A 27,127-nucleotide genomic window follows, 5' to 3' on the forward strand; every position below is an offset into this window, starting at 1 on the left:
AACATAGGCAAGATAAAAAAAGGTACTCTTCAAACTTCATATATAGAGTCCAACTCTTCTAAGTCATTGTTCAACACAGTTGGTATCATTTCTGGAATCAAGAGGTGGTAACTAACGATTTCCTAGGAGTCCTACTGCTGTAAAGTCAACAGAGAGCTTGGGGGGGGGGGTTATTGGGGGAAAGTAAACAGGAAAAGGAGGAGGGCAGAGGGGGGGGCCGCCTCTGGGGACAGGAGCAGCAGAAAAGAGGCAGAGAAAAAGAGAAGGAGAGAGACAGACAAGAAAGCAGAGAGTGAGAAAGAGAGAAAGATGGGAGGTGGGCAGGGACCTTTTAAAGGGGAACATAGTGATTGTGCGCAGGTGGTGCTCTTAGTGGCGGCAGCTGAAGGCATATCCTGTCAGAACCCAAGGTCAGGCCAGTACAGATGCCTGAATACTAACCCCTGCTGTGTCTCCAGAGTGTTCCCCACTAAGCCCACACACATTCTCTGAGTTTTGATGCTGAAGATTTCTTTGACTTGCTAGAAAACCACAACAGTAAGGCTTTGGTCAACCAAGATTCATGTTTCTTCCTCAAATGATCTGTAAAACGTCTATCAGGGATTACAAGTGGCTGAGTTTAAGCCAGAGAAATTAATAGATGCCATTGTCAGCAAAGCATATCCTAATTACAGAAATGTTGACGTATGAAAAATATGCATGTCACAACTGATGAATACGGTATATCATAACAAATAGGGCTTATCTCAGGAATGAAAAAAAAAGTTTACAAATGAGTTAAAATAGGCCAGATGACTGGGAAGTGGTGGTCCATGCTTTTAATCTCAGCACTTAGGAAGCAGAGGATCTCAGTGAGTTCAAGGCCAGTCTGTTCTAAGTAAGTTCCAGGACATCCAGGACTATTACACAGAGAAACCCTATCTTGAAAAACCATTAAAAAAAAAAAAAAAACATAGGCCAGCCTGGTCTACATAGCTAGTTTCAGACCAGACAGGGCTATACAGTAATACCTGTCTCAAAAAAAAAAAAATCTATTAAAATAGGTGACCACATTAAAGCAAAAACATCTCAATGTATGGAGAAAATCACTTAAACTCAAAAAAAAAAACCCAAAACAAACAAACAAAAAAAACAACAAAAAGCTCAACTCAGAGCAAAACAGGAACAGATTTAACCTTGTGTAGCTACCTGCCAATGTCTCACATAAAAAATAAATGGGGGGGTGCCTTAGTGAAGGTTTCTATTGCTGTGATGAAACACTGACCAAAAGCAAGTTGGTGAGAAAAGGGTTTATTAGGCTTACACTTCCACATTGTAGTCCATCACTGAAGGAAGTCAGGACAGGAACTCAAATAGGGCAGGATCCTAGAGGCAAGAGCTGATGGCAAAGGCCATGGTTTGCTTAGTGCTTACTGGTTTGCTTCTCATAGCTGGCTCCGCCTGCTTTCTTACAGAACCTGGGACAATCAGGCCAGGGGTGGCACCACCTTATAACAGGCTGGGCCCTCCCCCATCAATGACCAATTAAGAAAATTCCCTACAGGCTTGCCTGAAGCCTGATCTTATGGAGGCATCCTTTCAATTGAGGCTCCTCCTCCCTGATGACTTCAGCCTGTGTCAAGTTGACATAAACTAGCCAGCACAGGAGAGAAGGAAGCAGAAGCATTCTCTGAAGGCAAGAACGAGATAAAGATGACTGTTGCCATTATTTCTATACAATAATAAATGAAAGGGGTTAACCAGATCAGCAAGACACAGAAACAGTTGATACTAATATAAAAATCAGAATGGGCCGGGTGTTGGTGGCGCACTCCTTTAATCCCAGCACTCGGGAGGCAGAGGCAGGCAGATCTCTGTGAGTTCAAGGCCAGCCTGATCTCCAAAGCAAGTGCCAAGATAGGTTCCAAAGCTACACAGAGAAAACCTGTCTCAAAAAAAACAAAAAAAAAAAAAAAAAAAATCAGAATGGGGTGGAGGGCTAAACTGCTGTTATTCATAGTAACTTGATCTTAACCCAGATATGTTAAGACAGTCTACATCCACATGCTTGCACTAATGAGAGAACCCAGTAAAGTTGCAAAATACAAAATCCAATATTTTTATTTTTTACATACCAATACCAGTTCCCTCTCCCTCCCATCCTCCCATTCTCCCCACCATCTCCTCATCCCACCCCCTCATCCACCTCTCAGAAAGGGTGAGGCCTCATCAAAGTCTGTCACATAATTTGGAGCAGGACTGAGGCCCTCCCCCGGTATCTAGGATGAGAGAGTATCCCTCCATAGGGAATGGGCTCCAAAAGCCCATTCATGCACTAGCGATAAATACTGGTTCTCAGAATCCAATATTTAAAAAAAGTACCTCTCTAGTACTTCTCACACACACACACACACACACACACACACACACACACACACGCGCGCGCGCGCGCGCGCGCGCGCGCGCGCCAAAAAAGCCTCTATAGAGGATTTACAGGGCAGCAACAAACAATTTAAAAATATAATTCTCATAAAAGGTCTTATTCATAAAATTTTTGAGACAAAATACACAGGAACAAATCTAGCCAAAAGTAATGCATTTTATAAGAAACATTTAAAAGTTAAAAGCAAAACGTTGACTAATTAATAAAAAACATGGAGCATGAGGAAGATACAAATGAAGTTATACAAGCTATTCACAACTACCTGAAAAAAAATCTATAAAATCATCACAATCCTAATAAATATAAATCCCTCAGTGAGCTCATGGTAAAACTAAGTGTGAGAGAGAAGATCAGATCCAGGAACAGGCCAAACAATTTTGAAGAAAACAAAGAAAAAGTGAAAGTAGGAGGACTTGGTCACACTCCTAGGTTTGAAGACTTTTTTATGAAGTTTTAAGAATTAAAACAATGTGGTAATTGCATGGTAACAATCTGACAGGACAAGAACAAGAGATTTAAACCAAACAATCTCAGCTTCCTCGGTAGTCTAATGCTTAGGATGTGGTGCTCTCTCAAATCATGAAAACTTGATCAAGGTCAACAAGATGTCTCAGTGGTCAAGGACACTTGCTGCCAGGCCTGATGCCCTGAGTTTGATCGTCAGAACTTACACAGTGGGAAGAGAGAACTGACTCCACAAGTTGTCTTCTGAACTCCACATGCATGCTGTAGCATCCACATGCTAATAAATAAATAAATTTAAAAAGAAAATGTGACCAACCTAATGAAACACGATGAACCTTGATTTACCACAGAGGTGTTATCACACATAAGTGGGCATGAGACCACTTGGTTGGCAGCATGCCAAGTGTTTAGAGCCACACCATGTCATATGCAAAAGCAAATGTGAAAAAACAAATTGTAAAATATAGGTTACATGTTTATTATTTAAGTATAGAGGAATTTCTTGAGGCAGAATATCAGATTTTACACACACACACACACACACACACACACACACACACACGTCTTCCCACACCACACCATTAATGATGATTTAAAAAAGCAAATTGGCCGGGGCTGGAGAGATGGCTCAGTGGTTAAGAGCACCGACTACTCTTCCAGAGGTCCCAAGTTCAATTCCCAGCAACCACATGGTGGCTCACAACCATTCCTTATGAGATCTGGTGCCCTCTTCTGGTGTGCAGATATACATGGAAGCAGAATGTTGTATACATAATAAAAATAAATAAAATCTTTAAAAAAAAACAAATTGGCCAAGAGCTTATGAAAAACATGTTCAGTTGCACTAGTGACCAAGGCAGTTCAAAATTAGGACTTTGAGATTGTAGAGACAGGGAATTTATATATTATATTGCAGATATTAAGAAACATGTGAAGCTACTTAGCAAATATGAGATGGAGACTAAACTTGACACTTTGTTTCCCAGAAGAGATGTACAAAGAACTTCACCATGTGATTAAAGTTATGTAGAATTAAAAATATCCAAAAAGTCCATTAACAAGATGAATATGAAATGTACTAGGGTACTCCAAAATTGCTAAAATAAATGGATAAATATCAAAGCCATTTAGTGGAAAATAAAAGCAGTAAATATATATACACAAAACAACCTATTTATAGATTAAAGCCTCAGGGAGGATGTTTTATATCATCACAGGTATGTGCAGATATATTAGAAGTTTAAAAAGACAGTGTGTGGCTGACCTTGAAAGAACAATCCTCAGCTTTATATGGAGAAACAAAAGACCCAGGATAGCCAAAACAATCCTGTACAATAGAGGAACTTCTGGATGCATCACCTGACTTCAAGCTCTATTACAGAGCTATAGTCCTGAAAACAGCTTGGTATTGGCACAAAAATAGACAGGTTGACCAATGGAATAGAGTTGAAAACCCTGATATTAACCCACACACCTACGAACACCTGACTTTTGACAAACAATACAAATATATATGCTGGAACAAAGAGAACGTCTTCAACAAATGGTGCTGGCATAACTGGATGCAAACATGTAGAAGACTGCAGTTAGACCCAAGCCTTTTGCCCTGCACAAAACTTAAGTCAAAATGGATCAAAGACCTCAACATAAACCTAGCCACACTGAACCTATTAGAAGATAAAGTGGGAAATACCCTTGAATTAATTGGTACAGGAGACCACTTCCTGAACATTACACCAGTAGCACAGACACTGAGATCTACAATTAATAAATGGGATCTCCTGAAACCGAGAAGCTTCTGTAAGGCAAAGGACACAGTCAGCAAGACAAAACGGCAGCCCACAGACTGGGAAAAGCTATTCACCAACCCCACATCTGACAGAGGGCTAATCTCCAAAATATACAAAGAACTCAAGAAGCTAGTCTTCAAAACACCAAACAATCCAATTAAAAAGTGGGATACAGAACTAAAAAGACAATTCTCAATAGAGGAATCTAAAATGGCTGAAAGACACATAAGAAAGTGTTCAACATCCTTAGTCATCAGGGAAATGCAAATCAAAACATCTTACTCCTGTCAGAATGGCTAAAATCAAAAACACCAATGACAGTTTATGCTGGAGAGGACGTGGAGAAAGGGGAACACTCCTCCACTGCTGGTGGGAGTGCCAACTTGTACAATCACTTTGGAAATCAGTATGGCCACTCCTCAAGAAAATGGGAATGAGTCTACCACAAGATCCAGCAATTCCACTCCTAGGCATATACCCAAAAGAAGCACATTCATACAACAAAGACATCTGTTCAACGATGTTCATAGCAGCACTATTTGGTAATAGCCAGAAACTGGAAGCAGCCTAGATGCCCCTCAAAAGAATGGATAGAGAAAATGTGGTACATTTACACAATGGAGTACTACTCAGCAGAAAAAAAAAAAACAATGGAATCTTGAAATTTGCAGGAAAATGGATGGAACTTGAAGAAATCATTCTGAGCAAGGTAACCCAATCACAAAAAGACAAACATGATATGGACTCACTCATATGTGGATTTTAAACATAGAGTAAGGGATTACCAGCCTACAATACACACTGCCAGAGAAACTAGTAAACAAGGAGGACCCTAAAAGAGACAAACTTTGTCCCCTGGAGAAGGGGAAAGGGACACAATCCCCTGAGCAAATTGAGAACATGGGAAGAGGGGGAGGGAGCTACGAGAAGAAGAAGGGAAGAAGAAGAAGGATGCAGAGGTCATGAGGGAGCAGAAAGGTTGAGTCAGGTATAGATTAGAAGAAAGGATATGCAATAGATAGGGTTTTAGTTGGGGGGGTGGTAGGGGAGGAGGGGAGGGAGAAGGGAACTGGGATTGTCATGTAATTCAATCGTGTTTGTAACTCAAATAAAAAATAATAATAAAATAAAAAAAGACAGTGTGTGGAAGTCAAAGACTACATCTACGGAGGCTGAATAGGCGAGCATATGATGGAGAGAGACAGGTGGTGCTTCAGCATCCACCTAAGCATGGTGTGTACATGTATGTGCACTAGGGTACAGGTGTTTAGACACATGTGGAAGCCATAGGACAACCTCACCTTTAGGAATACTGCTCACTTCCCTTTGAGACAGGCTCTCTCATTGGCCTGGAACAGCAAGCCCCAGGATCCTCCTCCTCTCTGTCTCAACAGTGCTGGGATAACCAGCGCAGGCCACAGCAGGCATTTCTCATGGGGGCTAAACTCAGACCTTCATGCTTGTGAGGAAAGTGCTGTATGTGCTGTCTTCACAGCCTCTTAACATCTACCTGTTGCTTTTTTAAAGATAATTCAAAACATGTTGGCTCATGCCTGTAATCCCAACACTTGGGAGGATGAACAGGAGAAATGCTGAGAGTTCAAGTTCAACCTGGGCTACAGTGTGAGACTCTTTCCTGAAAATCTTCAAAAAAAAAGTCTTGATGCACACGGTATGATGACAATGGAAACTTAAAATATAAAAAGTAAACTAAATAGAAGTATGTCTTGCAATGAACTGTCATGCAAGAACATTTAGAAGTATTGGGTACTGACTTAAAGAGATGTCAACAAACACAGTAAGTGAAATCAAACAGCCTATAAAATTATAGAATTTTTTCAACCAAGGCATGAAATGGTCAAAGGAACCTTATCCTAATGCTGTAAACAAGTTCTAAGAATGCATCTGAGACATTTTAATATCTTCTCAACTTGAATTCACGCAAAAAACATGGACAAGGACGCTACCAATGGTAAGTATGACAGATGTAGAGCTTTAAACAAATGGAAATCAGTACTGTATATCTACAGCCCAGCCACATTTGAACCAAAAGCAATGTTCTCCTAGAGCCCATCCTAATGAACCCTGTCTTTCCAGAGGGACTGGCTGCCTTGATGTCTGGTCAGGGCTGTCAGAGCCAGGGCAGAATACAGGTTGCTGAAAAGAACAGTGTTATAACACCAGCACTCAGAAACTGAGGCAGGAGGATTCTAAATTCCAGCCCAAGTTACATGTCTATACCCTGCCCACATTTTTAAAGGCTAAGCAAACTGTAACCAACTATATACTAAATAGGTTGGGCTAGGGGCTGTGCATGAGAAACCTATATTACAAGTGATGCCACATTCGTAAGAGAGTGGCAGCAGGAAATGACTGAAGGACTTTGGAAAGAAAAGAGAACATTTATCTTACTACATTTATGATCTCTGATAAACTGGAAATTGACTTGTATACTCTAAAACCTGTGCCCAGAAGGTATAGGCATCGTGACACATTTTATTTTATGAAAACTGAAATAACATATATTATAGGGTGGGGAGTTAAGACTCAGAAAATATTACCATTATTATTCCTTTACTGGGAAAATTTGTGTGTTCCTTATACTTTGATTAAGTGTTTTTGAAACAGCTGAGACCAAAAGATACACACCACATTTATTTTGTAACAGTTAAGGCTACATAAGACAGTGTTAGATGTGACATGCATGATATCTTGTCTTCCAGATGAATTGATTTTGAATTCAATCAGTCTCTGAGAGAAGACATCCCAGCTCGCATAATTTCATCAACCAGGAGAATGTTGGTGGCAATCACTGTGCTAAGGATGAAAAAATGAGAGTGAGTCGAGCCTCTTAACACATGCCTGTGTCTCCCCAGCAATCTTCAGCAGCATGGGGTGCTTTTTCCTTTGGTTATGTTGGTGTGTGAGTTTATGAAACAAAGATATTATGTTCAAACTCGCACTATAATTTCAACTGCTTTGTTGACTCGGTGGAAGTCTAATTTATACCCCGGCAAAGCTGAGCTTAATTTTCACATGTCGCTGCTCCTCCCTGCTACACAGACAGTGCTGTTGCAGTACTTCCTGCCTCCCCTTCCCACTCAAGCAGTGAGGGTTAGGTGAGATTTCCTAACAAATACAATGCTTTGGGGACTGACTATAAGAGGACAAAAGCTAGTCTCAGTAGCAGGGAACTACAGTGTCTATACTTCACAATGTTTTCAAAACAAAAATAACAGAAAATGTTCAAAGTTATCAATTATATCCCTAAAGGGCTGTCTCTTCATTGCCAATTTACCATGAGTGAAGAAGATGTTTTTTCACACAATAATTATCCCAAACTCCTGCTTCTGCTGCTACCATCGGCTCCCCTGCAAAGTAAAAACAAACCACTTAATACAGCAATCTGGAATACCCTGTCAATGTTGACTGGAGGATTCTAACAATCTTTAATCTCTTACAGAACTACTTTTGTCAAGGTCACCAATGACCTCTTTGCTAAGTCCTACGGGCCATGGCCAGCCTTACCTCCTGCTTGACAGCTCATCCCACCTTCTGACAATTCCTGCTTGGCTTTCAGGCACCAAGCTCCCCTTTCTTTTTCGCTGGTGGAACCCCCATCCAGTCCAAGACTCTTCTATTCTCTCACTATGCATATGTCTTAGTCAGGATTACTATTGCTGTGATGAACACCATGACCAAGAAACTTGAAGAGGAAAGGGTTTATTAGGCTTATTAGGCCTTATTAGGCACATTGATCATCATCGAAAAAGTCAGGCTAGGAACTCAAATAGGGCAGGACCCTGGAGACAGGAGCTGATACAGAGGCCACAGAGGGGTGCTGCTTACTGGCTTGCTCAGCCTGCTTTCTTATAGAACCCAGGACCTCCAGCCCAGGGATGGCACCACCCACAATGGACTGGTCTCCACCACACCCACAGCCCCCATCAATCACTAAGAAAAATTGTCAAAGGTGTGCCTACAACCTGATCTTATGGAGTGATTTTCCTCATTGAGGTTCCTTCCTCTCAGGTGACTTTAGCTTATATCACGTTGACATAAAACTATCTAGCACAACATATTTCCCAGGTGGTCTCATTCAGTTTTCTGGGTTTAAACTATCTACATCCTGATAACTCTCTTACCCACAACACATATCTTTTTCTTGAGCTCAACATATTGAACCACTATCCCAGAAAAAAACCATAAGTTCTTCAAACCAGACTTTGCCAAAACTGAACAGTTCCTCAGTCCACAACCAGCTCTATCTAGTTGTCTCCAACAGTTAGTGCAATTCTAACCTACTAGTTGTTCAGCTAACTCCTCTCCAGAGTGGAACGTGCTCAGACTATGTCACATCTCTGCTCAAAATTGCTCCCAATTTCCCTACTAAAAAACAAAAGGCAAAGGCCTCGGACTAGCCCACATGCCAGTGTATACTCTGACCTATGGCCTCTTACCTCCTTCCTTCTCCACTGACTATCCCCTCTCCTGAAACAGCACTTAATGCTTCCCCTCACCATGGCTTACTTCTTCAGTAGACATTGTCCTGGTTTATACTGTACAAATGTTTTAATTTTCATCCCTTCCCTCCCCTCCTCAATTAGCATTCATGATCATCCTTACGTGGATCTCTTATTTTTATCAATTTTATTGTTCTTAGATGCTAAATAATTTATTTGCTAAGGTTGTTGCTTACTGCCTGTTTTCACTCACTATAAAGGAAGCTCTATTTTTCCCAGTGTGAATCCAAATAATAAGCAAATAATAAGCTTATCTTTTTAAACATCAGTGGGGCAGAGAGGACCAGAGATGTAGATAGTTCAGTCATTGACTGTTGTACAAACCCAAAGACTGAGTCTGAGATTGGTCCCTAGAACCCACACTTAAAAATTCTTCTGTTTCAAGGCTGGTGAGATGTTTCACCAGTTAAGAGCACTTGTTATTCTTGCAGAGGACCCAGGTTCAGGGCCAGTTCCAGAGGATCTGATGCTCTCTTCTGACCTCCATAGGTACTGCATGCACATTGTGCAAAACACCTAAACAATTAAATAGTTTTTGAAGTAAGCTAGATACAATCAAGATTGATGTAACAAAATGTCCCAGCCTACCACTCTCTGTTATAAGATCTGGGTTCTCGAAGAACAAGCTCTGGAGTAAAGCTAATTTTCCTTCAGTTTCTTACCTGTATTCAGGTCGATGCCCACAAGCTCTTTCGATTCTGCATGCTCAGTCTGAATTTTTATCAATGTTTCCTGCAGGTCATAACCAGAATTCTGAGCAAGAACCTTCATGAAAAAAACAATAAGGACTTGTGGAATGCCTTCACATACGTATTTGAAAATCAACTACAAGAGTAAGTTCCTAATCTTTAGTGGACAATACAGTGTCATCTCCTTTAGAAGAATCCCATTCCTAGCCTAAGCCACATTATTGCTTTATCTACCTAGCACATTTTATATTTGAACAGAGCCCTAAGTTCTAAGCACCAGACTCCCCCATTCCCACATATTTTTTAGGCAAGGTCTCATGTAGTTCAGGTTAACCTCAGACCCCTTCTCTCCTTATGTGGGCAGGAAGCACCTTGAGCTCCCAATCCTCCTGCTTCACCTCCCAAGTGCTGGCATAAGGCACACGAAGCTTATTTCTTTTCTTATGAAAATTTAAGATCAGTCTTACTTCCCCTGGCCTATTGAGCCCCATGCCCTCCTGTTCTTCCCAGCACTTGCTAGAGAGAAGTAGAGCATCCACAGCACTGTGTGTCCCTCGGCTTCAAAGGAGAGCCATGAGCTACAGCACTGGATGGAGACGCCTGTACTCCATACCAGCCTACTTTCTCTACTAGCAGCTGATAGAGAAAGAGGCACTGTGCGCCAGGGCCACCAATTCATGTCAACAACATCATTACTTAATGACTTGGCTGCTTGGAGGAAAGGAAAAAAAATAGATTATCTGATTCACAAACAACCCACAAATTATGAATAATTCTGATATAAATTATTTAAGTCTTTGCTAGAATTGTTAATAATGATTTAATTCATGGTAACAGCATGCTGGAAAATAGCTCTCTATATTTCTATGTGGCTGACAACCAACAGAAGACAAAGAGGAAGGAAGGGCAGGTCTCTGTCCTCTCGCTGCCTCTCTCCTTGTCTAGAAATTACAACAAATTCAAACTAATAGTATTTGGGGACACTAAACACTTTGAAGTCCTTCTCTTTCCACAATTTAAAGTAATAACATGTTGGATGCCACCAACAAAACAAGAATCTATACTAAAAATTAGTATCTAACAAAACTTACGTTCCAAACTGTCCATTAGGATTGGTTAGTAATGAACTTTCTGAAGGATCTTTTGAACACAAGGAAAACCTGACAGCTTCCTGGAGCTCCCCAGAGCACTGCAAGCTTCCGTCCCCACAGTTTCTCTGCTGAGTTTGTAAAATATTTAACACAACAGGAAATGCAAATAAGCCCATTTCCAGCTCTACAAACTGCTGGGCAAGATGGGCAATTTGTAATCAAAGATCTTTCAGTATAGCAGGTTGTTATCTGGCTAGGAGACAGTTGTACCTTCGGGATAATAAGTAAGGCATCAGCAAAGGCTTGGATTCCAAGGCGAGCTCTTCCCTGCACTCGGTGCTTATAGTTAACAAGAGCCTCTGCTATTGCGACTTCAACTGCTCCAGCCCCTGGAACCACACAGCCTGCCAGAGGGAAATAACAGAAAGATGTCAAGCAGGGAAAAGGACAGAGAAAAGCAACTAGCTACAAAGGCAAGCGTGTTTAATTAGTTGACTACCTCTGGAATGTTTTGAATACGTTTAGAATCAAATAAATTCCACAGTTCAGAAATTGCTAGGTTTCTCCATAGAGCATTCTAAAATCAAATAATTAAGCACAGTACAAACACTGGCCACAAATAGCTTGTTTCATGTTTAGCCTCTGGAAAATAAGAGTGGGAATTCTGGGGCCAGAGAGATGGTTCCCAGACCCCACATCAGACAGCTCACAAGCACCTGTAACTCAAGTTCAGGGAATCTAACACCGTCTGTCTTGCAGTAACTTACATTAACATTATATACATAAACTCACACAGGGACACACACAACTTAAAAATAAATCTTTTTTAGGTAGACATTTCTTTTACCTATATCTTATAGTTACATGACTACATTCAAAAGTTGCTATTTATTATAATTTATAGTAGCAAGTCACTGGATACAAGGCCTTAGAATGATGCATTTCAACCTTTGATAGGCAATAACTGCTCATCCAGACTACTTTATCTGCAAAACTATCTCTCATAATTGAAGGGCAAAGAAAAACTTTCTATGGGTGGGCCAGGAGTTCATGGTCACTAACTAAGTCAGCTCTACCATAGATATTCAAAGGAATCCTGAGATCTAAAAAAAAAAAAAAAAAAAAAAAAAAGCCACACTATGAGACTGCAGAAGAGAGCAGGTAATGCTAGAAGAGAAGTGAAGGAAATGAAAGATAGAACTCATCAATCACCATAAGATCAACAATGTAACAAGAACCAACACACACCCTTCAATAGTAACTCTGAACACCAATGGTCTCAACTCCCCACATAGCAGACAGACTAAAAGGCTGAATTTACAACTAGCCTGGGCTCATAGGAGCTCACAAAGACTGAACTGACAACCAGGGAGCCTGCATGGGACTGACCTAGGCCCTCTGCATATATCTGACAATTGTGTAGCTTGGTCTTCTTATGGGACTCCCAACAGTGGAATCAGGGGCTGTCTCTGACTATTTTGCTGGCTTTTGGGACCCTATTCCTCACACTGAGTTGCCTTGCCCAGCCTTAATACAAGTGAGGTGCTTAGTCTTACTATAACTCGATATGCAATGTTTTGCTGATGTCCATGGAAAGGCCTGCCCTTTTCTGAACAGAAACGGAGGAGGAGTGGATACAGGGAGGCACGGGGGAGAAACTGGAAAGAGAGGAGAAAGAAGAAACTATGGTCAGGGTGTAAACTAAATAAATAAAATAAACAGAGTAATTTTTAAAGGCCGGATTTATAACAGAATTCTCATATTTGACAAAATAAACTCCAAATCAAAATTAGTAAAAAGAGACAAAGAAAGTCACTTCATTCTGACTAAAGGAGAACTCTAATAAGACAATACTACTGTTACACACACACACACACACACATATATATACATATATACATATACATATACATATACATATACATATATATATATATATATATGAATGACACGAGTATGCCCATCACTACTATAGGTCAAGACCCAGATAACCAATACAAGAATACTGAGTGACCCAACTCTCATCAATAGACAGGTCATCACAATGAATCATAAACAGGGAAACATCTGGATTCTGTACAAGACCTTGGTTCAATCCCTAGCACCAGACATATTCAAAAAAGATTCTTACAGGCCAAGGAGAGGGCTCAGCAGGTAAAGTGTTAGCTGATGACCTGTGTTTGATCCCGGGAATCCATGTAAAAAGCTGAATGCATGGGCTAGCCCAGAGTATATTGCTCAGTGTCAGAAACAACAGGAGAGACCATGCACCATTAAGGTGGAAGGTGAGAACTGAACCCACAAAGCTGTCCTCTGACCTCCACATGTGTGCTGTGGCGTGTACATGCCCACACTCACACACACAATGAATAATTCTTTTAAACATTTCAAAGACAGCCGGGTGTTGGTGGTGCATGCCTTTACTCCCAGCACTCGGGAGGCAGAGGCCGGCGGATCTATCTCTGTGAGTTTGAGGCCAGCCTGGTCTACAAAGCCACACAGAGAAACCCTGTCTCAAAAAAAAAAAAAAAAAAAAAAAAAAAAGAAAGAAAGAAAGAAAGAAAGAAAAGAAAAGAAAAGAAAAGAAAAGAAAAAGCCTTTTCCTTCCTTTTCTTTATTACACTTATTTGTGTTGGGGGGGCGGGGGTACATGAATCCCAGTGTTCAGTGGACTACATTAGGAAGTCAGTTCTCTCCTTCCACCATGAGGATCCCGATATTGAACTCGTGCTGTCAGGCTTGGCGGCCAGTGTCTTTACTACTGAGCAGCAGGCTTGCCAGTCCCATCCCACTCTTTATGATAAGTGAGGTTATAGGGTAGCTCCAAGGGTGTCTTGGATGGGATTAAAATCTAATAAAGATAAAACCCTGAGCCACAAGGGTTGCACAAGGGGGTTAAGATATGTCCTTTATCGTAAGTGGAGAGTCTTATGAGAGTTCTAGAAAATTGCTGGTTTACAGATGAGAATGGGAAAAGGTCACCTACACTTAGGCCTCAGGCATAGTCCATTGCTATTTAAACTTTCTTATTTGAATTGCCACTGTAAGATTGTCTCTATGTAGGTAACCTTCACCGAGAATGTTGTTAACTATCTCAACTCTCAGCTGGCAAGAAGCTTCAAGCAGAAAGGGGGAAAGGGTTCCTTTCTCTTCCCATGTCCCATATATAGCATAAAAGTGTAAGTGACATTGGCTAAGGGAACAAAGAAGACTAATGGGAAGGGGGAGGCAGGAAGGGAGATGGAGGGAAGCATGTTCAATATACATGATATACTTGTGTGAGTGAGATGCCCTTATGTAACATTGTGCCATGTACAATGAATATACATAATACATTTTTTAATTAAAAAGGAACTCTCCAGTGTTTTCTGGAGCAAATGCAAGATGTAACAGTTCTGGCTCAATGTTCCTGTTTCACCACAGCAGTTCAATAGTGACATCCATCCACAATGTATCCACACTGCCATTTAATTGAAGGAATGCATAGAGCCATGCCACCGGGACTGTACCTGATCCTATCTAATCTCAGCATGTGAATGTCAATGTCATTGGTGGGAACAATGACTTACTGACAGTGTATTATGTTTTCATTATGCTTTAGAGAGTGATTACACTGTTAGATACATCTAGAAACTAGTCCTGAATAGTTTCTTAAAAGGGGGGGATTAAAACCATGCAAAATTACCTTTATTTGTTTCTTTTTATTTAAAATCAATTTGAAAGTGTGACTTTCAGGACCTTTCCCAGGATTCAGTGATGTGAAGATGTATTAAAATGAGGGGGGGCACTGATTAGGGCAAGTAATATGGCCAAAGAGTTTGGTATGGAATTCTTGGGACCCAATGAAGTATTTGTTTTCTATATTGGAGCAGAATCTAAACTGCTACCCAAGAAAAAAGTTAGGTACCTGTCTTTTTATTCTATGCCAAGAGCTTGGTGTTAACGTACTTCAATTCTCACACCTGGATAAGAGTTTCACACCTGCTCATATAGCTTGGGTAGCTGTGTTGTGCTGGAGATTAAACTGGGCCCTGCTCATGATAGGCCCAGACTCTACCACTCAACTATAGACCCCAGGCCTGCTTGTATAGTGTCATAAGACTTTGGACTTGTTTAAATCAACAAGCTTGATTTAGAATTACCTATAATTATAGCAAAACAATACAAAATCAGTTACTTCTCAGCTCAGCATTTTTATTACCATCTTCCTTCTCTGAGTCATTTCATAATGTAAGTTTTGAAGGAGGTATTCATCATAAACTTAATATATCCTTATATCTCATCACATTTTGAAAAGCTCCATCCTCAGAAGGAATATACTCAAGATAATATTTGTATGTGAGAGGTATAAAAACTAAATATGCAAATAAACACATGTACCCAAGTACCTCCCACCCCATCCATCTTAAGAAAGATGTTACAGCACTTCTGAGAGCTTCCCAGAGCCCATTCCTCATGAAAGTATAACATAAAGTTGTGGGATGCTGTGGGAGAGAAATTTATAGAACTACCTACATCAGAAAAGAACCAAGCCCTTAACCAGTGAGCTGAGCTTCCTCCTTAAGAAACTAGAGAGGGGCAACCATCACTCAGTTTAAGTGAGGGAATGGAAATAAGAGAGATCAGAGTGGAAAACTAGGGGATAAGAAAGACAAACAGAGCTCACACTTGTAGTCCCACACTAAGGAAGCTCAGATGGGGGTATTATTATGACTTCAAGGCCAGCCTGGGCTATACTTTGAGTTCCAGGCCAGCCTGTATTAGAGTGAACCCTTGTCTCTAAAAAATAAAAAAGGAAGGAGAAAGAAGAAGGAAGAGTATAACGAGAACTGATCCGTTATATGTCCATATGGTTAAGATATCTTTATTCAGATAAACACCAGCCAAACACAAGCCAGAGTGTGCCATGGGTGACGAGGCAGCTAGGCCAGAGAAAAGGGTTCCCATGTGCTTTGCTGCCCCTTAAAAGCCCCTCAGGCACACCCATAGCCAGCCTCTAACAGGCATGGCTTACTGTCCCCTACAGAAGAGGGAAAATGCATCCTCACAGATAGAGAAGTAAGGAATGTTATAAACAAGTTCATACCATTAAAGTTAACAACTTAGATCAGGGTTGATAAACTTTATGCAAAAGGTCAAGTAAGGGCCAGCAGGATGACTCAGACGGTAAAAGCACCAATCATGCAAGACCAAATTTTCATCCTCAGAACCCAAGTGGAAGGAGAGAACTAATATCTGAAAGTTGTTCTTTGACCTCTATATGCACACCATGGCATGAGCACATCCTCACACACACAAAAATATGATTTTTACTTATCTAGCGGTATAGTTCAGTGGTAGAAAGCTTGCTAGAATGTTCATATCCCTAGTACTGAAAAACAATTTAAGCCAGCTAACAACTTAGGTTCTGTGGGTTCTACCATTCCCTATACAGTTATCTCATCCCACTACTACAGCACAAAACAGCTATAGTCAATAAACACAAGGGGGTATGACTGAGTTACAATAAAATCTACTTACTAAAAACATGCAGCAAATCATATTTAATTTACAAGCAATAGTTTGATGCTCCCATCTTAGATAATTGGAAATTTTGTTTTGGACTAGCCACAAAACCAGACACATGGCTAATGGAATGGAACAGAATATCCTGTAATAGACCCACACTGGTATGGCTTTTTGTTGTTGTTGTTTTGTTTTTTGAGACAGGGTTTCTCTGTGTAACAGCACTAGCTGTCCTGGAACTTGAGCTGTGGACCAGGTTGATCTCAAACTCAGAGAGATCTGACTGTCTCTGCCTCCAGAGTGCTCAGATTAAAGGCATGTGTGCCAACCTGGCTGCCACTGACTTTTTAACAAAGATGTCCATATGGAAAACCTAGATATCCATATGTAGAAAAATAAAACTAGATCTTATCTCTCACCATGTACAAAGTTTAATACAAAATAGATCAAAGACATCAACATAAAGACCTAGAACTTTGAAACTATCAGGGAAAAAAAAAACACAGGCATATGTCAGACATGCTGGTTCATGTTTATAATCCTATAATTTCAGGAGGCAGAATCAGGTAGATCTCTGCAAGTTCCAAGTCCAGCCTGGCTATATAGAGAAACTCTACCAAATAAATAAATAAATAAATAAATAAATAAATAAATAAATAAATAGTACAGACAAAGGCAAACCTTTCTGAATATGTTCCTCAAAGCCCAACCAAACAGCAAGGACTGATAAATACCACTTTGTGAAATTAAAAAGCTTCTGCACACCTTAGAAGATGGAAGAGATGCTAAGAATGGGAGACTTTCCTAGTTATTCCTCTGCTGGGGAATTAATATCCAGAACATATAAAGGGCTCCAAACCATGAAATAATTCAGTCGCTAAAGAGATAATATACCATTTCCAAGTAAGTACAAATGGCCAATAAATACATGAGCATGTTCATAATCCTTATTCATTACCGTCATGCAGATTCAAACTACACCAACATCCCCCTCACTCCAGTCAGAATGGCCATCATCAAGTGACAGCAAATGCCACTGAAGTTGTGTGTGTGGGGGTGAACCCTTAAACTCTGGTAAAAGCATGAGCTCGTACAGCCACTACAGAAGTCAGTGTGGAAATTCACCAAAAATCTAAAAGACAGAATTACTATATGGTCCACCAGCAACACCTGTCACCCAACAGTTCTCATCAGGGTTCCAGTTACTTTACGTCCTTGCCAAAGAAGGACACTTAATTGTTATTCAGCTTTTGTTTTATAGCCATCCTAGACGATGTAAAATGACAACTCCTTGTGCTTTTGATTTCCACTTCTTAATGACTGGGTTTTGAACATCTTTCCATATGTCTATTACTCTGTTTTAAAGGGATACTTTTATTGAATTACCTCCATTAACTCCTTTTAGATACAAGCTAGTTCTAAATTATCAATAAATTTAAAATGTTAACATCCCTTCCTAACCTTTCTTACAATTGCACTACACCTGAGGTAAAGGAGTAAGTTCCAAGCTATAAAAGCTCTCTTGTGGTTTGAAAAATAAATTCCTAAATATAAAAAGTAACAGTATAGTATTAAGTTAAGTGGTTTTCATCTCTGAGAGAGGGACTAATTAGTAAGGTGGCATACCTTATCTTTATTCTTAACAGATATTCCAAAGGAAAATTAGAAAATTGTCTAAAATGAAATGAAAGAATTAATATTTGTACCTTAAAATACTATACGTACTGTTAGTATTCAAGCATCTGTATTGGCTTGTCCTTGGGGTTCTGACAGGATACGCCCTCAGCTGCAGCCACTAAGAGCACCACCTGTGCATATTCCCTATGCTCCCTTTTAAAGAGGCCCTGCCCACCTCCCATCTCTCCTCCCTCCCTCTCTCTCTCTCTCTCTCTCTCTCTCTCTCTCTCTCTGTCTGTCTGTCTCTCTCTTCTCCTGTCCCCAGAAGCTGGTCTCCCCCTTCCCCTTTTTATGATCCCTTTTCCTAATAAAAAAAAAAAACCCTCTGCTTGAACCCTGTCACATGGCATCTTTCTCTCCAGCACTGCTTTTCTTAAATTACAACACAAACCATGACAGATTTATTACTACTTAAAAAGCACGAGGCTCATATCCACCACAAACAGCTTGCTTACCATCTTCAATGGCATTTTTGACCGCACGAAGTCCATCTCTTAAAGCGTCCTTGATCTGTATTAGAGTATGCTTGTTTGGTCCTTTGATCAACAAGGTGACAGAGAGAGGATTCACACAGTCCTCAATAAAAGTGAATTTTTCCTCACCCTAACGGGGGACAAGAGAAATCATAGCTGTAAGGTTGGGATATGGCTGAGGGGTACAGGTGGTAGAGCACTTTGCCCAGCACACATAAGATCCTGACTTGAATCACCAGCATGCGCGCACGTGTGCGCGAGCGCGAGCACACACACACACACACACACACACACACACACACACACACACACACACACGACAAGTATAACATTTGACACATTGTGTTTTTACATATAAATGATGTCATCATGAAATTCAAATCTATTTTCTATTAAAATCAAATCTTCACGTAAATTTTTCTTATCAAACATAACTAAAGATGTATTTTTAAAGGTGTTAAATTATCCCACCATTTGGGAAGGTTGGGTTAGGAAGACAGTTTAAGACTAATTGGGGCTACATAGCAAACTCTTAACACTAGGTAAATAAATTATAAACTCTGTCCTAGAAGACCTGAAAATATAAAATACAAATTAAAAGGTATAAAATACCAAAAATGGTTTATGAATCATGCTATAGCTGCAATTCACAGAAGGACTAATGAGCCGGTGGTGCCCACACCTTTAATCCCTGCATTCAGGAGGTAGAGGCAGGCAGTTCTCTGAGTTCAAAGCCAGTCTGGTCTACAGAGTGAGTTCCAGGACAGCCAGAACTACATACAGAGAAATGTTGTCTAAAAACTAAAAATAAAGAAATACTCACTAATGAATATTCAAATACAAGGCCAGCATGTCCCAAGCAATCTTCATTAAGGTCTTCAAATGAGTTTACAGCTATTCCTCCACAAGCAAGGGTAAGCCTGAAATCACATGTATGTCACCTTCACTTTGGTTATGGGAAATACAAAGGTTAATTTCTCTTTTTCTTTTCTTTTCTTTTTCTTTTTTTTTTTTTTTTTTTTTTTTTTTTTTTTTTGGCATGATCTCATTTTAGTCTGAGCACTAAGCCGAGCAGGTGGATTCCTGTGAGTTCAAGGCCAGCCTGGTCTATATGATGAGTTCTAAGTCAGCCAGGTCTATATCTGAGACTCTTTCACAAACAAATATATACTTATTAACTACAGTCACCAGCTGAATAATAAATCCTTAAATATATCTGCCCTCTCTGATAGAAACTGTGTATCCTTTGATCAACAGCTCCCAAACTCTTCCATCTTCCCTAGCACTCCAGCCTCCCTTAACTATCATTCTCTTACCTTCTTCTGAAAGTTCGGCGTTTTTAAATTCCACATATAAGTGCGATCATACAGTAGTATAATGTTTCTAAATCTATTTTATGTTCAGGAGGGAGTGTATGTGTGTCCATGTACCTGAGGGTGCACTCACCCATGCAAGTCGGGGTGGACAGAAGGTGATACCAGGTTGTCTTTCCTTGGTTACTTCTCCATCTTTATTTATTTATTTTGAGGCAGAGTCTCTTACTGAACATGAAGTTCGAAGTGTCAGCTAGACTGGCTTACCAACAAGCCCCTAGAACTGAGGGTGCAAGCCTGCAATGCTGCTGTTGCTGGCTAGAGCTGGGGGTGCAGGCATACAATGCTGCCATTCCTGGCCTTCATATGGATTCTGGGAAGCAGAACTCAAGTTCTCATGTCTGCACAGCAAGTACCGTACACACTAAGCCACCTTCCTAGTCCAAAATCTTGTGGGTTTTTTGTTGTTGTATGGTTTTTCGAAGATTTCTCAGTGTATCCCTGGATGTCCGGAACTTGCTCTGTAGACCAGGCTGTCCTCAAACTCAGAGATTCTCCCTTCCTCTGCCTCCCCACTGCTGGAAGAAAAGGCATGTACTACCACACTCAAAAATTCATTAAAAAGAAAAAGGAAACTTAGAAAGCTTTGGATTCAACTCCTGGCACTACAAACAAAGGATAGCAGCACCAAGAGCAACAGAAAACACTTCAAATACATAATTTGCACTTACCTTTCGAGATTTCTTCTCTTTGCCCTTCGAAGAGCTACGATGTCATATTTTGCAAGCATTTCTAAGGAAAATGGATCAATGCCCTGTAGTCAAGTTAACACAAAAGTTAAGTGGTTTTTGTTCCACACTAGACAAGTGCTCTATCGCTGAGCTCTACTCTAAACCTTAATTTTTTTTTAAATTTAAGCCAGTATTTCTCAAGATTTTTGTTTGTTTTGGTTTTGTTTCTTTTTGTTTGTTTGTTTCAGCACCACTTTACATTCTTAAAAATCAAGAAGAACCAAGGCTTGGCAAGATGGCACACACCTGTAATCCCAGGATTCAGGAGGCTGGACCAAGGAAGATCTAAAGTTCCAGACTACATAGCAAGTTCCTTGCCAGCCTAAGCTATATAGTAAGTTGTTATCTGTATCAAATTATAAAAACAGGGACCAGAGAGAAAGTGCAGTGGTTAAGAACACAGGCTGCTCTTTCAGAAGTCCTCAGTTCAGTTCCTAACACCCTTGTGGTGTGGCTCACAAAAGCCTGCAACTCCAGTTTCAGACACACACTCCTAAACATAAATAAAAAAGAAAACATTTTAAAGGGTTTTAAAAATCATTAATCTTATATTTAGGTGGGTTATTTATTCGTGCATGACTTTGTAAAAATCATGTGATTTTAGTCATTTAGAAGGTACTGGTTCATTATGTTGGGCTCAAGTGTTACAACTGGCAGCACATTCTGTGAGGTAGGTATCTTCCTTGGAGTAGTGGGATTGTTGCATTTATTTTTCAGGAAAAAAATTCACTGAACATCCAAATCTAGACAACCATAGTCAATCTGTTGAAGCTTCTTTCAACTAAAAATGGCTTTTCATGAAAAAGTAGCTAGTTTAACTCAAAATCCAATTACACATAGGCTTTCTTCAAAACAACCATCATGTTTTGCTACAAAGAAGTACTCTGTGTATATTTCATATTTTATCACACAAAATTATAAAAAGATGAATACTTCCCTGCCTGGGGAGTGGAGGGGGGATGGTTAGGGGCAGGTGGGATGTTGGGGGGGAGGAGAAGGAGAGGGAAAAGGGATTGACATGTGAAGCAAGCTTGTTCCTAATTTGAACTAATAAAAGAATAAAATAAAAAATAAAAAAGATGAATACTTAAGGATTGATACTTAACAAAAATCAATAGTTAACATTTGAAGACATTCTTTTCTTAAAAAAAGAAAAAAAGAACAATTGTGTGTATTGTATGTCTGTATGTGGGTATGTGCCCCTAAGTGCAGGTATGTGGAGGCCTGGAGGCCAGAGATCCCCTGGAGCTGCAGTCCCAGGTAGTTGTGAGCCACTCGATCATGTGGGTGCTGAGAGCTGAACTCAGATCCACAAGAGCAGGACATGCTCTTCACTGCTGAGCCACCTTTCCAGACCTGTCATCACAACACTCTGGAACAAAGCGCCCTTCCCCCTGGTGGTGTGATAGCAAAGAGTGTGATGGCGGGCACAGTTTGGTGCTGCTCTCCTGATGCGCAGGAAGAAGCCAGCAGCTTTACCCTTCCTTACAAATGTCCACACCGTAGAAAAGGCAATATTATTATGAAGTTTCCTCCCCAAACTCCCTGAAAATGTCATAGGGACCCTCTAGGGTCAACAGGCCACACTTTGAGAAATGCTGAAAAATAGCTGTAAACTTCTTTCTCACCTTTTGATTAATGACAACAAATCCTTTATTGGACTCAGCACAAACTTTCTGTTTTAGGTCTATTATTTTCTGCACTCTATCTTCAATAAATTTTCTTTCAGCTTTTACCAATTTCTCTTTCTCTTCTACAGTCTTATAAAAGAAACCAGAGCTCACTTCTCTAAAGAATTAATAAGAACAAGTTAGTAAACCAGGTATGGAGGCTAAAGCAAGAGGTTTATAAGTCTGAAGTCACCCGGAGCAATGGAATTCCCTTTATTAAGAAAACAAAACAAACAAACTGAAAAAGCCAGTGAGGTGGGGAAGAAGAGAAAAAGAGATTGCAAAACACCTTTAGAGAAAAGAAACCTGGGCATGGTGGGTCATACTTTCTATCCCAATACTCAGGGGACTGAGACAGGAGTGCTGCATGTTAGAGATCATCCTGGACTAAAGAGTGAAACTCTTAGACAGACAGACAGAAGTGACTGAAAGGGGGAGGGGGAGGGAGATGGAAAATTAATTTTAAAATTGGGATTGGAGAGATGGTGCAGGCTAAGGGGACCTGAGTTCAGTTCCTAGCACCCACGTCAGATGGCTCACAATTGCCTGTAACATCAGCTCCAGGGGATAGCCACCCTCTTCTGGCTTCCTGGGGTACCTTTACTCACATGCACATACCCACACACAGATACATATACATAATTAAAAGTAAAAATCAATTTACACAAAAGAAAAAATGTTAAGAGAGTTTCAAATGCTATGAAGACAAACTGATACGCACGTTTTTTCATACTCTAGTGATACATTGCAAATGAGGATAAATGCATCTTGCACTTGCTTCTTCATGCTTGGATGGCGGGCACCATGGTCCAAAACCAATCCTCGAATCAACCTATTAAAATACATAATGTTTCATGAAATACACATACTAAAATTAGAATTTCAAAAGCTATTCAAAGCTAGGAACAGCCAGGACACACATTGTTTCCTTGTATAACTTCAAACCTAACATATAATTAGTAGAATTAGGGAAAGAATCTGTTTTAACAGTGTGGCTGTAAGTCAAAATGAAAAGCAAGTCTAGAATTATTCTCTAAGTTATACAGCTCAAAATAGGAATAGCTGATCAAATCATAAAAGATAGGTACACAATGAATTTCTTAGGGTCATTTGTTCAAAATAATTATATAGAATAACTAAAAATTGTTAACCTAAATGTCCAGCACAATAGGATATTGTTCAGCAAATAAAGGCCCAGCAATTCAATGGTTATGAAAACTTCTAGTAAGATGAAAAATATTTACAAGTACAGAAAAACCAAGTGTATACTGTATGTAAAACATGATTGTAACTATTCTTTTTTTAGATGCTGACAATTAAAAGGAAATGTAGCTTGGTTGGTAGAGTGCATGACTAGCTTGCTTGAGATTCTACACTCTTTGATTCCCAAAACCATAAAAATAAATATATAAAAGAGCTGGAGAGATGGCTCAGCAGTTAAGAACACTTGCTGCACTTGTAGGGAACCTTGTGGTTCCCAGCACTCATGTGGCTCCTTACAACCAAGGGATCTGATGCCCTCATCTGGCCTCTGAGGGTACTAGACATACATACATACATACATACATACATACATACATACATACATACATACAAGATATACATACATACCTGCAAGCAAAACACCAATACACATAAAACAAATTTAAAAAGAAAACGAAACCTAACTAGATAGATAGAGGACCCTTCGAGTATGATTAGACTTAGATGGTACAAATAGAGACTATGGAGCTTTTTTCAGTTTTCCAAATATATTTTTCTAGAGTAAATATTTTTATAACTTTATAAAAGTCACTTGGACTGGAGAGATGGCTCAGAAGTTAAGAGCACTGACTGTTCTTCCAGAGGTACTGAGTTCAATTCCCTGGAACCACATGGTGGCTCACAGCCATCTAAAATAGAACCTGATGCCCTCTTCTGGCATGCAGGTATACATGCAGATGTAAATATATATAAAATATAAATAAATTTAATTGTTTTCTGTTTTTTTCGAGACAGGGTTTCTCTGTATAGCTTTGTAGACCAGGTTGGCCTCAAACTCACAGAGATAGATCCGCCGGCCTCTGCCTCCCGAGTGCTGGGATTAAAGGCACCACCGCCCGGCTCTCTTTGAAATGTTTAAAAGAATTATTCATTGTGTGTGAGTGTGGGCATGTACACATCACAGCACACACGTGGAGGTCAGAGGACAGCTTGTGGGGTCAGTTCTCACCTTCCACCTTGATGGTGCATGGTCTCTCCTGTTGCTTCTGCCACTGAGCAACATACTCTGGGCTAGCCCAGGCATTCAGCTTTTTACATGGATTCCCGGGATCAAACACAGGTTATCAGCTAACATTTTACCTGCTGAGCCCTCTCCGTGAACTGTATGGTGCTAGGGATTGAACCAAGGTCTTGTGCATTTTAGGCTAGTACTCTACCATGGAGCTATACTCCCAGCCCCTTAATAATTGTTCAAACCCAATATTTGCTCTTTACTAAAGAAATCTAGGCAGTGGTGGAGAGGCTACCTTTGATGCCCTTCCCCTATAATGAGATTGATGACTACCTTGGTTACCATTCCTAGAGCCTTCATCCAGTAGCTGATCGAAGCAGAAACAGGCACCCACAGCTAAACACTGAGCCATACTCCTAGAATCCAGTTGCGAAGAGGGAGGAGGGATGAGCAAAGGCGCCAAGACGGTGCTGGAGAAACCCGCAGAAACAGCTGACCTGACCTAGTGAGAGCATGGAGACCCTAGTCATAAAGCTGGGGAACCATGATTGGACCGAACCAAGGCCCCATAATGTGGGTGCCAGCTAGGAGGCCTGGACAGTCTATAGGACCTCTAACAGTGGAGCCAGTCTTTATGCCTAGAGCACAAATAGACTTTGGGAGCCCATTCCCTATGGAGGGATAATATTGCAGCCCAGATACAGGAAGGAGGGCTTGGGCCCTCCCCCTAATGATATGATAGACTTTGATGGTCCCCTGTAGAGGGCCTCACTATCCCTGGGGAGGGGATGGGGGGTGGGTTGGGAGGCTGGTGGTGAGCATGGGAGGATGGGAGGGCAAAGGAATAGGGGGATAAAAGAATAAGAGTGCTTCTAAAATAAAAAATAAATCATAGAAGGTATACTTTGAAAATAATGAAAATGCAAACTGGGGTAGGCAGTATGGGAATCAGTATGAAAATTCCTCAAAAATATATATTACCACATGATACAGCTATACTATTCTTTGGCATATACCCTAAAGACTCTGTATCCTACTATAGAGACATGCATCCATGCTCATTGCTACTCTATTAATAATACAGAGGGAATGGACTGTCTAGATGTCTATCATATGGTGAATGGATAATGAAAACATAATATATTTACCCTCTGGAATATTATTCAGCTATTAAGTAAACTAAAATTCTGAAATTTGAGTATAAGTGGATGCAGCAGGAACCAATTGTCTGGAATGTGTTTATCCATACCCAGAAAAATAAAGGTCACATGTTTTCTTTCAAAGAAGAAGAGGAGGAGGAGGAGGAGGAGGAAGAGGAGGAAGTTTAGCCAGGCATAGTAGCACACACGTATAACCCCAGTACTTGGGAGGCATAAACAGGAGGATCACCACAAGTCTGAAGTAAGCCTAGTCTACATAGTGAGTTCCAGGCCAGCCTCAGCTAAAGAGCAAAATCCTGTTGAAAGGAAGGAAGGAGGAAGAGGGGGAGGGAGGGAGGGAGGCAGAACATTTTTTAAATATAAATGTAAAGGAGTTTTCAAGTTTTTAATCTGACTAGATACTCTAAGTCTGAAATGAAGACTATTCAGGGGAAAAAACTATAGATTCAATATTCTTTATCTTTCATGCTTACTCTCTCTTCATCCTCAGAAAATGAATTGCTGCTTTGAGAAAATAGAAACTGCCCCATCACCACCTCTACAAGTCCCCCACCAAGTCTCCAATTCTTTAAAACAAAGAATTCTCACTCCATTCCCAAAGTCCCTTCCAGCACAGAACACTGTCCCTATTTAACCGCTCTTGTTTACAGCTACACTCTGAATTGTCTACATTTGCAATTCCACCTTGTATTAGTAAGGGTTCTCTAGAGAAACAGAACCAATGGGATGAATATATTATTTAAAGAATTTATGAAGTCAGCATTAAAATAGGAACAACGGCAGAATCATAACTGAGAGCTGGGAACTCAGCAGTTCTTGGTCATTAAGACTGGGTGCCTCAACTGAGTGGCACATGCCTTTAGTCCTAGCACTCAGGAGGCAGAGGCTGGTTGTTATCTGTGAGTTTGACTGGTCTACAGAGTGAGTTCTAGGACAGCCAGGGCCACACAGAAAAACCCTGTCTTGAAAAACCAAAAAGAAAGAGAAAGAAAGAGAGAAAGGGAGGGGGGAAGGAAGGAAGGAAGGAAGGAAGGAAGGAAGGAAGGAAGGAAGGAAGGAAGACTGAAATCTGAAATGACTGGGTGCCTCGGTAGTCAGAGTAGTCCCACAATGGCTGTCTCTCACTGAAGGGAAGGGAACAATGGTGGGAACCTCAGCAGTCCCAATCTGGTACTGGAAGACCTCGGGAGGGTCCTGGGAAGCCCCTGGCCCCAATCCAGGATGAAAGCATGGAAGCAATTTCTGATATTGGCAAAGAATCAGCGGCTGCAACAGCAGAGTCTGGGGGAGAGGGAGGCCACGAAAAAGGCTGGATGATCTTCCTCCTGACACACCCTTTCATC

General features: G+C 40.5%; 1 protein-coding gene across 1 annotated transcript in view; it reads right to left on the reverse strand.

The window, feature by feature from the left end:
• Positions 1 to 7,306: 7,306 nt before the first annotated feature.
• The window catches only part of Cct6b (chaperonin containing TCP1 subunit 6B), a 36,060-nt gene continuing 16,239 nt past the window's right edge, over positions 7,307 to 27,127 (reverse strand). The window contains exons 6-14 of the mRNA XM_027426497.2: positions 23,131 to 23,241; positions 22,368 to 22,527; positions 20,680 to 20,762; positions 19,459 to 19,555; positions 18,618 to 18,765; positions 11,251 to 11,384; positions 9,863 to 9,965; positions 7,976 to 8,048; positions 7,307 to 7,494 (exon numbers count right to left, since the gene is read on the reverse strand). Coding sequence (XP_027282298.1) covers positions 7,422 to 7,494; positions 7,976 to 8,048; positions 9,863 to 9,965; positions 11,251 to 11,384; positions 18,618 to 18,765; positions 19,459 to 19,555; positions 20,680 to 20,762; positions 22,368 to 22,527; positions 23,131 to 23,241 — 982 coding nt within the window. The 3' untranslated portion in view covers positions 7,307 to 7,421. The remainder of the gene's footprint in view (positions 7,495 to 7,975; positions 8,049 to 9,862; positions 9,966 to 11,250; positions 11,385 to 18,617; positions 18,766 to 19,458; positions 19,556 to 20,679; positions 20,763 to 22,367; positions 22,528 to 23,130; positions 23,242 to 27,127) is intronic.

The sequence above is a fragment of the Cricetulus griseus genome, chromosome 7 (genome assembly GCF_003668045.3).
Source record: "Cricetulus griseus strain 17A/GY chromosome 7, alternate assembly CriGri-PICRH-1.0, whole genome shotgun sequence".
Taxonomy (NCBI): domain Eukaryota; kingdom Metazoa; phylum Chordata; class Mammalia; order Rodentia; family Cricetidae; genus Cricetulus; species Cricetulus griseus.